The sequence below is a fragment of the Arachis stenosperma genome, chromosome 4 (assembly GCF_014773155.1).
Source record: "Arachis stenosperma cultivar V10309 chromosome 4, arast.V10309.gnm1.PFL2, whole genome shotgun sequence".
Classification (NCBI taxonomy): domain Eukaryota; kingdom Viridiplantae; phylum Streptophyta; class Magnoliopsida; order Fabales; family Fabaceae; genus Arachis; species Arachis stenosperma.
The window spans coordinates 84,460,751-84,472,786 of record NC_080380.1 but is presented as its reverse complement, the minus strand read 5'-3'; the positions used below and the strand labels follow the sequence as shown (position 1 = coordinate 84,472,786).

General features: G+C 38.3%; 1 protein-coding gene across 1 annotated transcript; it reads left to right on the top strand.

Moving 5' to 3' along the window:
• Positions 1-9,632: 9,632 nt before the first annotated feature.
• LOC130975162 (uncharacterized) lies at positions 9,633-10,526 on the top strand. The gene has a single exon (XM_057899988.1). The coding sequence runs from the start codon at positions 9,633-9,635 to the stop codon at positions 10,524-10,526; it is 894 nt and encodes a 297-aa protein (XP_057755971.1).
• The last annotated feature ends 1,510 nt before the right edge of the window (positions 10,527-12,036 follow it).

Here is a 12,036-nt window from a genome sequence, read left to right as displayed (position 1 = left end):
GTTCCTCTTGATTCCAAGGCACAGATTTGTGCTCTGCCATTGTAGTGGGCAGGGCAGAGTTGCCTTTCATGCTTGGTTCCCTTATGTTGCCCTCCTAGAGGGCAGTGTGCCCTTGTGGAGGGCAATACTTGCCTTCCTCATGTTGTGCGCCACACTTCTTCTCTCTTTGACCACACTTTCTTCTCCTTGGGCCACACTTCCTTAGGCCACGCTTTTCCTTTTTTTCTTTTCTTCACCTACAATAAACCAAAACAACCACTCAAAGTATCACTAAATTCAAGAGGCTTATAAATCAATTAAAAATCAATTAAGTTTAGCTTAAACCTCATGAGTTAACATTAATTTCATGGTGGTTGTTTGATTTAAAGAAGTTATGCATTTTCACTCCAAATCACTTACTTAGGATGCAAGAAAGTGTATAAATGCTAATAAAACAAGTGAAATTAGCTTAAAAAATGGGTATATGATGACTTGTCATCAGGGTCCGTATGTGATTACAGGAGTGTCACCATATGAATATGTTGAGCTTCAGGATATTGATTCTGACAAAAAGTTCATTGTTAATGGACAGAGGGATAAACATTATCTTGAAAGCAATTTTGAGCAAGAATGCTCAAAACTGAGGCTTGAATGAGTCTCAGTAAAGGTCCAGCTAAAGACAATAAAGAAGCGCTTGCTGGGAGGCAACCTAGTCATTGACAGGTCATTTGTTTTACTTAGTAAAAGTTTGATATATATTCTTCAAGGTTGATCAGCAAAATTGAAGGAATTTAAAGAGTTACAGAAGGATTCAGTGAAAAAAGCAGAGAAAAGGAGCTTGCTGGCAAGAAAATGCCAGTAAAGGGCACTCTGGGCGTTAAACGCCAGAATGGATACCATTCTGGGCGTTTAACGCCAGTAAAGGCACCATTTTGGGCGTTAAACGACAGAATGGGTATCATTCTGGGCGTTTAACGCCAGAATTGCAGCATCCTGGGCGTTCAGCAAAACGCCCAGTGATAAAGGGGTTTCCGGCGTTTAACGCCAGCCAGGGTGCCTGGCTGGGCGTTAAACGCCCATAATGGCCACCAATTGGGCGTTAAACGCTAGAATGGATACCATTCTGGGCGTTTAACGCCAGAAAGGCAGGAGAAGGAGATTTTGTTTTCCACTTCAAATTTTTTCAAACTTTCTTATTTTGATCCATAATTTTCTGCATAAACACATCACAAACTTTCATCATTCACCCTCAAATTTCAAAAATTAAATAATTTTCTAAATCATTCTTCAAATCTCTTTCAAATCCTTTCCAAATCTTCTTCAATAAAATCAAATATCTTCTCAAATTCTTTTCATATCTTCTCAAATCTCCTTCAAAATTTTTGAATTCTCTCCCCCTCCCTTATAAATAAACATTCGGCCATCCCCCTCTCCCTACCATTCGAATTTGCTCTCCTCCTCTCTCTCCTCTTTCCTTTCTTTTGCTTGAGGGCAAGCAAACCTCTAAGTTTGGTGTGCTTTTCCGTGATCACTAAGCCAAGATTTATCAAGATCATGGCTCCTAAGGTAAAACAAACCAATTCAAAAGGCAAGAAAGAGAATAATCCAAAGAATCTTTGGAATCAAGAGAAGTTCTTAACCAAAGAACATGCAGAACATTACCACACAATAATGGGTCTGAGGTCAGTGATCCTGGAAGTCAGATTTGATCTGAAAGAAGATGAATATCCGGAGATCCAAGAGCAAATTCGAAACAAAGGATGGGAAGTTCTAACCAACCCTGAGACAAAGGTTGGAAGAAACATGGTTCAGGAATTCTACTCAAATCTGTGGCTGACAGATAAGCAGAGAATGACTGGAACTACTTTTCATACCTACAGAACCATGGTCAGAGGGAGAATTATTTACTTCCATCTGGATAAAATAAGAGAGGTCTTCAAATTGCCTTAACTACAAGATGATCCTGAATCCTTTAATAGGAGAATGGTGAGAGTAGATAAGGGGTTGGATCAAGTTCTAGAGGACATATGCCTCCCTGGAACTAAGTGGATGACCAATTCAAAAGGTGTCCCAAACCAACTCAAGAGGGGAGATCTCAAACCAGTTGCAAGAGGTTGGCTAGACTTCATTGGGCGTTCTATTTTGCCCACTAGTAACTGTTCTGAGGTCACTATCAAGAGAGCAGTGATGATTCATTGCATTATGCTGGGAAAAGAAGTGGAGATTCATCATCTGATTGCTTGTGAGATTTACACAATTGCAAACAAGAACTCCACTGAAGCCAAACTGGCTTACCCAAGCTTAATCTCTTTACTATGTAAAGATGCTGGGGTGAGAATGGGAGTAGATGAATTTATTCCAATTGAACATCCAATCACCAAGAAGTCAATGGAAGGACAATTGCAAGATAACTCTATCAAAAGGAGGGCGCAGGAATTCCTCCCTGAACTTCCTGAATTTGACTACTGGGCCCGCCTAGAAGCATCTGTTCCAAGCTGCAAGAAGCTATGGAACAAATTAAGGAAGAACAGCCGAATTAAAACTGCATGCTCTGCAAACTGCTGAAGGAACAAGAGAAGCAGGGGCATGAGCTACAGGAGCTGAAGCGCCAGAAGCTCTCCCTTGAAGGGTCAAACACCCCACAAGTTGAGGGAGCATCCACTTCTCAAAATCAAGGTTGTTGAGTCCTAACTCTGTGATAACCTCTATCATTAGGAATCAATTTTAGAGTCATTTAAATTTCTGTTTTTAATTTTCTATTTTCTATTATTATTAGTATTCTCTTATAATTATCTTTGAGTCTTGTTCTTATTTCATGATTAATAAAATTTAAGGTTCATGTCTTAAAGCTATGAGTGTCCTATGAATCCATCACCTCTCTTAAATGAAAAATGCTTTAATCACAAAAGAACAAGAAGTACAGGATTTTGAATTCATCTCTAAAACTAGTTGAATAATTTTGATGTGGTGACAATACTTTCTGTTTTCTGATTGAATGCTTGAACAGTGCATATGTCTTTTGAATTTGTTTATTAAAGAATGTTAAACTTGTTGGCTCTTGAAAGAATGATGGAAAAGGAAAAATGTTATTGAGGATCTGAAAAATTATCAGATTGATTCTTGAAGCAAGAAAAAACAGTGAATTCAAAAAAAATAAATACATAAATAAATAAATAAATAAATAAAGTGATCCAAGGCAAAAAGAGCGTGCTTAAGAACCCTGGAAACCTCTAATTGGGGACTCTAGCAAAGCTGAGTCACAATCTGAAAACGTTTACCCAGTTATGTGTCTGTGGCATGTATGTATTCGGTGGTAATACTGGAAGATAGAGTGCTTTGGGACACAGCCAAGACTCATAAAGTAGCTGTGTTCAAGAATCATCACACTTAACTAGGAGAATCAATAACACTATCTGAATTCTGAGTTCCTATAGATTCCAGTCATTCTAAACTGCAAAGGATAAAGTGAGATGCCAAAACTGTTCAGAGGCAAAAAGTTACTAGTCCCGCTCATCTGATTGGAGCTAAATTTTATTGATATTTTGGAGTCTATAGTATGTTCTCTTCTTTTTATCCTATTTGATTTTCAGTTGCTTGGGGACAAGCAACAATTTAAGTTTGGTGTTGTGATGAGCGGATAATTTATACGCTTTTTGGCATTATTTTTAGTATGTTTTTAGTATGTTTTAGTTAGTTTTTATTATATTTTTATTAGTTTTTATTTAAAATTCACTTTTCTAGACTTTACTATGAGTTTGTGTGTTTTTCTGTGATTTCAGGTATTTTCTGGCTGAAATTGAGGGACCTGAGCAAAAATCTGATTCAGAGGCTGTAAAAGGACTGCAGATGCTGTTGGATTCTGACCTCCCTGCACTCGAAGTGGATTTTCTAGAGCTACAAATACCCAATTGGCGCGCTCTCAATTGTGTTGGAAAGTAGACATCCTGGGCTTTCCAGCAATGTATAATAGTTCATACTTTTCCCGAGATTTGATGGCCTAAACCGGCGTTGCAAATCAGCTTCAGAATTCCCGGCGTTTAACGCCGGAATTGGCACAAAAGTTGGAGTTAAACGCCCAAACTGGCACAAAAGCTGACGTTTAACTCCAGGAAAAGTCTCTACACATGAAAGCTTCAATGCTCAGCCCAAGCACACACCAAGTGGACCCTGGAAGTGGATTTTTACGTCATTTACTCATTTCTGTATATCCTAGGTTACTAGTTCACTATATATATTATTTTTTTACATTGTATCTTTACCTCATGACACTTTACACGTTTCATATTGTACCTTCTATGGCAGGAGTCTCTAAACCCCATGGTTGGGGGTGAGGAGCTCTGCTGTGTCTTGATGGATTAATGCAATTACTACTGTTTTTTTTATTCAAACACGCTTGTTTCCATTCTAAGATATCACTTGCTCCTCAACTTGATGAATGTGATGATCCGTGACACTCATCATCATTCTCACCTATGAACGTGTGCCTGACAACCACCTCCGTTCTACTTTAGATTGAGTGGATATCTCTTGGACTCTTTAACCAGAATCTTCATGGTATAAGCTAGAATTGATGGCGGCATTCAAGAGAATCCGGAAGGTCTAAACCTTGTCTGTGGTATTCTGAGTAGGATTCAGGGATTGAATGACTGTGACGAGCTTCAAACTCACGATTGTGGGGCGTTAGTGACAGACGCAAAAGAATCACTGGATTCTATTCCGACATGATCGAGAACTGACAGATGAATAGCCGTGCTGTGACAGAGCGCGTTGAACATTTTCACTGAGAGGATGAGAGGTAGCCATTGACAATGGTGAAACCCTACATACAGCTTGCCATGGAAGGAGCCCTGCGTGTATGAAGAAGAAGACAGTAGGAAAGCAGAGATTCAGAAGATAGAGCATCTCCAAAACCTCAACCTGTTCTCCATTACTGCAAAACAAGTATTTATTTCATGTTCTTCTTCTTTTCACAATTAAACCTGAGAATTATTGATATCCTGACTAAGAGTTACAAGATAACCATAGCTTGCTTCAAGCTGACAATCTCCGTGGGATCGACCCTTACTCACGTAAGGTATTACTTGGACGACCCAGTGCACTTGCTGGTTAGTTGTGTGGAATTGCAAAAGTGTGATTGCAATTTCGTGCACCAAGCCACAAGCTTCAAAAAAGGGAAAACAAATCATGAAGGAGCATCCACAAGAACAGAAGAAGGCGAAGAAGCCATACACTCCTTCCCTTCCATATCCTCAAAGATTACAGAAGGAGCTCAAGGACCAACAATTTCCCAAGTTCCTAGAAGTTTTCAAGAAGCTGGAAATCAATATTCCACTGGCTGAAGCATTGGAGCAAATGCCTCTGTATGCAAAATTTCTTAAGGAGCTTATTAACAAGAAGAGGAGCTGGAATGAAAAAGAGACAGTGATCTTGACCCAAGAGTGCAGTGCTATCATCCAAAAAGGCCTCCCACAAAAACTCAAAGACCCTGGGAGTTTCTTTCTACCTAGCACCATTGGCAATATATTCATTGATAAGGCATTGTGTGATTTAAGATCAAGTATCAATCTGATGCCCTTATCTATGATGAGAAAGTTGTCCATAGAAGAAGTGAAACCTATAAGGATGACCTTGCAACTTGCTGACAGATCAATGGTAATCCCTAATGGAGTGGTTGATAACCTCTTGGTCAAGGTGGATAAGTTCATATTTCCAGCAGATTTTGTGATCTTGGATCTAGATGAAGAGGGAGGCGATTCCATCATATTGGGAAGACCTTTCCTTACCACAGCAAGGGCCATCGTTGATGTGGAACAAGGAAAAATGACTTTAAGGGCACATGATGAGAAGATCACTCTAAATGTCTTTCAGGAAATACAACACACTGTTGAAGAGAAAAGCTGTATGAGAGTTAAAGGAGGAGACTTGCATTGGAGCGAAAAACCCAACGAAGCACTCACCAGCTCACCCCTGAAACAAAAGACAAATAGTGGAGAAGAACAAAAGGGGAAGGAAGATATAAGGAATGAGAAGAGAAGGCAGGAAGAGATTGAGAAGTTGATTACTAGGAAGACAGACCCTGATATAAAGCATGCTGTAAAGACAGAAGAGCCACCAAAGAAAGAAAAGAAGAACAAGAAAAAGGATTCCAAAAGGGTGGAGAAACAAAAGAATCCCAACTGAAGGGTTCTCAAAAGGAGACAAAGTGCAACAGATATACCAACAGTTGGAGACAGGCCGACAAACTGATGATTATTATACTGTCAATAAGATACTCTCGTTGGAGCATATAGAGATTGATCATCAAGGCACAGGAAGAAGGCTCACAGTGAGAGGGGACAAGCTGAGGCACCATAATCATCAGCCACCCTAACAAGGACCCAATGTCAAGCTAGTGACAATAAAAGAGCGCTCCATGGGAGGCAGCCCATGATTTAATGTTCTTGCTTTTGTTTTAATTTCAATAATTAATGGTTCTTCTAGCATAAATTTGAGCTCTCATGAGTAGATTTGATAGTGCACACTGATGAGTGGATTTTTGACGGTTTAGAATTTCACAAATGAAATCTCGTCAAATTATAGTTTCTAAACCAAGCAATAATCCTTTCATACAAAAGATTGTTTGTCACTAAAACAAACCCCTAAAATTAACAACCAAAGTATTCAAACCTCGGGTCGTTCTCCCTAGGAATTACAATAAAGTGTCTTGTTATTGGTTATGAGTTATTTTTGGGGTTTTGATAAGAAACATGAAAGATAAATAGCAAGAAAGTAAACTAATGGCTAAAAAGGTCTTGGCAAGGTTTAGTGGTCAAGGATCTCTATCCCTATCACTAACCACAATATGAGAATTGGCAAGGATTAATCTCATTAAATCATCCTCTAACTAGTAGTAAAGGAAAGTTAAATGAGATATATCAATCCAAGTCCATAGGTCCTAATTCTCCACTAATTCAATTAGTGAGAACTAGAGTCAATAGCTCCTAATCATCAATTACTTGGACATTAGTAACTCAAGAAGTCCTAAGTTACCTTCCCAAGCCAAGAGCATAAAATTCTACTCTAAAATCCAACCAAACATTTCATCAAATACTTGGAAGGCATAAAAGGAAAGCATAGTAAATCAACAACAAGAACAAAATCTAACAACAACTAGTTGCAAAGAATTAACAACAACAATCAAAAGAAACACAATTATTATAAATTACTTCTAATTGAATTGAAAGAAAATAGAAGGAACAAGAGTAGATCTACAACAAAGCATAGGAATAACATAAAGGAAATTACAACCAAAGAATGTAAGAATGATGAATGTAACAACAAAGAATTGAGAAGTAGAAGAAAATGAAAGCATGAATTAAAACTTAGATCTAAGAACTAAACCTAATCCTAATCCTAATTCTAGAGAGAAGTGAGAGCTTCTCTCTCTAAAACTAACGCTAAACTAATCCTAATGAGTGTGAATGATGAAATCCCCCTTTGCTCTTCAATCCTTGGCTTTAAATAGCATTTTTGGTGCCAAAGTTGGTTGGAATTGGGCCCCACAACTCCTGAGAATTTGCTGGGCGCAAATTCACTTAAAAATCAAGTATCAGCATTGACGCGTACGTGCACAGCCCGCGTACGCGTCCATGGGCCATTTCGCAAGGTGCGCGTAAGCGCCTGGTGCGCGCGTGCATCCATGGGCGAGTTCAACTCTTTGGCTTTTCATGATTTTTCCACTTTGCATGCTTTCCTCTTCACTCCTTTGATCCTTTCCTAGCCTTTTTAATCTGAAATCACTAACAAACACATCAAGGCATCTAGTGGAATCAAAAGGAGATTAAAATCATCAAGTTAAAGGCCTAAAAAGCATGTTTTCATATCTTAGCACAAATAAGGAGACAATCACAAAATCATGCTAATTCATTGAATAAATGTGGGTAAAAGGTATTAAAATCTCCTAAAATCAATACAAGATAAACCCAACAAATGGGGTTTATCACACACATCATTTTGAAGCATATAGCTGATTCTTAAGTTTGGTGTGCCTAAAGGCACTCTAAAATAGCTTTTCAAGCATGATAATTATTTTAGGATATATACTCATTCATTTTATTGAATTATATAGCCAAACATTAAGTTTGGTGTCTACATATGCTATGAATTTCAGGAAAATCACTTTTGCTCAAAGGCTCAAATTCATGAAACAGATAAACCATACATTGCATCATTCTATGAATTTATTGCATTAAGGTAGAAAATAAAATGTTCCTTGTAATGAATATATTAATTATGATAAGCATTCATTGGGTTTCATATGAATTACTTAGCAGAAAATAAGTTTGGTGTTCACCAAAATTTTGTTCAATGTCTAAGGAGCATAGTTGGTTATTCATAAATAAGGAACATCTAGCAAGTTTTGTTTTTCTTTATTACTTTTCACTTGATAAACACCACCGTAACAAATTCAAATTTTGAGCTTACCATTGCCTTGATTCAAATGGATAGGTATGAAGAAGATTGATAGGAAGACAAAAGAATGCATGCAGGAACGGGTGTCACAAGGGGGAAAAGTGAGTCACATGTACTTGGGAATTGTGTTCTCTTGGAAGCAAAAATCTGCAAGGTTCAGCACCTAGGAGACCGAACCATATGCCCAATGAAGGAGTGATCCTTGTTTTTATCTATCTCTACATGCAAACCGTTCATTCCCATGATCCTAACAAAGACTTGTCCAATCTTCACCCTTCATTGTAGCAAGACCGAACTATCAACTCATTGTGTGGTTTCAACAATACATGTCCCTTCTATAAATTGGCAGTAACACTTCTTAAGCCCACATACCCTTCCTTTCTTCATACAAGTCCTCCATAATATTTACATCATTCTTTTCTCGCCCAAATACATCACATCGTACCTAGCTTCTTCTCCCTTTCATCATAACCCGTGCTTTAACCAAGGCTTATCTTTTCTTCTTCTTCCTTCCCTAATTCATGGCTTCATCAAGTTCCAAAAGAAGGAAAGGAAAGGAACCAGCTGAAGCTGAACCACCAACCTATGATGCCAAGAGATTTAAGTCTCAATTTCATGAATCACGATATCACAGGTTAATGGAATCAAAAGAAGTCATTCCATAGATGGGTTTCAGATTGAAAGAAGGAGAATATCCCTTCATAAGAAGAATAGTCATAGAGAGGAAATGGGAACTCCTGTGTGAACCTCTCACAGACATAAGTGCAACCATGATAAGGGAGTTCTATGTAAATGCTGTGAGGTCAAGCAAGACCAGCCCTCCCTACAAGAGCTATGTTAGGGTGGTTGAGGTAGATTTCAGCCCATCATCCATCATGAGAGTCTTACAGATAAGAGTGATACCCTATGGAGAACCCAGCTTTGATGAAAGAATGATGGGTGAGAATGATCCCGATGAGATACTAAATGGTTTATGCTTTGAAGGAAAAGACTGAGAAAGGGACTCAGAAGGGGATCCAAGCCACTTGAAGAGAATTGATCTCATACCTAAGGCTAAAGGTTGGTATAAGATAGTTAGAAGATCCATACTCTCAACTGGAAATACATCTGAAGTCACAATAAAGAGAGCAATTCTGACATACTGCATATTCAAAGGAGGAGAAATCAATATCCTACAGCTCATAGTAGATAGCATTCAAGAGATGGCTGAGGATAGTGGCAAATCAAGTAGACTTGATCACCTAAGTACTATTCAGAGGCTGTGCAATAGAGCAGGGGTACTCTTTGAGGATGTAAATACAGATCGGGTAAAGAAAAGCAGAGGAATCACCAAGCAAAGAATGGAAGGTGTCATTGACACCCAGGAGGAGAGAAAAACTCAAGGAAGAAGAAGGAGACCACAAATGGAGGAGGGACAAGCTTCTGGTGCAATGGACTTGAGCCAAATGCAAAGAGCCATTGAAGAAATGTCTCAGCAATACATGAAAGCACAAGAGCAACAGCAAGAGCAATACTTGAGGCAACAGGAGCAGTACTTGAAAGCCCAGGAGCAACAGGAGAATTGTCAGTTGAAGATGATGGAACAACAAGAAAACTTTCAAATGAAGATGATGGATCAGCAAAGGGACTTCCAAGCAAGATCCCTAGAGAGGCAAATGGAACAAGCAGTTCAATTTCAAGAATCATTTAACAACCTGTTCCAACAACAAGCTAAGCAGGAAAAGTACATGCAAGATTTTCATCAATGGAAGAACATATATCACACGGCTGGGGAAGCTAGGCAGGTAGACCAAATGGAATATGACATAGACACTCAATCAAAGCTAAACTACTTAGTCGGTGGTATGCCAGTGGTCAACCAAGAGATCAAGCCATATCAAGAGTGGCCTGAGCTAGAAGCAGTACAAAAAGAAAGGGCTAGAAGAAATTCAGAGAGAATGGAGAAAGCATTACAAGATGCTGGACTATGGGGAAAAGTGAATCCATCTCAATTCTACCTAGAACCATTTGAAGAACAAATGGAACAAAGAAAGAAGAAGAAGCAGGATCCAAAGAAGAAAGGAGAATCAAGTAAAGGGAATGAGCACAAAAATTAGAGGTGGTAGAGTCCCTTTCATAGTCTTAATTAAATAAGGATGATGCATATCTGAAACATGATATGCCTCCAAATATTTTATGTTCTGCACTTTCGTGTCTTAGTAGATTTCTTATTAGGATCTGCATTATGCTTGTTATCACTCATCTGCATTAAATTTATGTCTTGTTTCCCTTTTGCATCAATAAGAGAAAATGTTTTAAACAGAAAGTAATTGTCCAATGTGGTAGGAGTAAAAATAAGGTTCAGTGGTGGTGATTTCTTGATTAGATGATAAGCTCAATAATAAAAGCTGCACAATAGAATGTCCCTTGTAGTGTGAACTTAGTTGCTGTTGTAAAGCCTTCAATTAATAAGTATCCCTAAAAAATGAGGAAAAGTAAGAAAAGAAAAGCTAAGAATTAGCAACAAGAATGAAAGAAACAAATAATAAGGCTAGACACCAATAGCTTGGACCTTAGGACATATGCCTGTGGTGCTGTTTGTACTAGAATCTGCTTGGACAATTAGGTTCTAAGGAGTCTTTTAAAACTTGACAACTTGGATTAACTAATCCGGGATTACCAGCCGAAAATCCATTATCAAGAGTAACCTAGCTATAAAGCATTTAGTAACCCAAAGAGGTGCTAGGCATCAATGTTCCTAAGAAGAATTGTGAGCCAAGTGTCTGTAGTGAAGAAGTGTTGAGAAAAATTGAGCCAAAAGGCTGCTATAACACTTGACACTAAGCTACCATTAAGAAATAAGCTTCTGAAGCAAAAGAAAGAAGGAAAAATCTAACAGGGATTAATAAAATAACAAGGCATTGTAGCAGTAACTCTAGTGAATCCTCAAAGAGACATTTCATAGCTAGGAGCTAAGAATAATTGAGCTGCATCTTATCTGCACAAATCTCCATGAACCAAATTTTATTACCTGCTAAATAAGGATATAAATGCTTCTCTATTTCATTTCATTTCTTCTCATGTTTAGTGCTTGCTTAGGGACAAGCAAGGTTTAAGTTTGGTATTGTGATGACAAGTCATCTTATGCTAGATCTACAAGAATTTTTCACTTGTTCCATTAGGTTTTATGCACTTTGTTGCAGAATAAGTAAGTGATTGGAGTGGAATTTCATGATCATTTTGAATCAATCAAATATCATTTATTTTACACAAAATCATAAGGTTTAAGCTAGAATTAATTAATTTTATGAATGATGCAAAGACCTTGTAATTTTGGTGAGACTTTGATTGCTTGTTTGGTTACTTGTAGGTAAAAAATGAAGAAAAAAGGAAGCAAACAGTAAAGCGTTGCATTCACAAAGAGAACGCCACGCTCAGCAATATTTTGGAGTAGCGCTCACTTCCGAAGTGAGGAAGTGAGCGCCACGCTCACTAAGTTAACTTTTTTGGGTTTTTCAAGTTGGGAGACCATCCTACGCACTAAGCAGCGCTCGAATAGCTAACTGGGCACTCACTAAGGGAGTGGCAGTTGAATAAAATGTGCACCAAATGGTGCAGCGCTTGAAG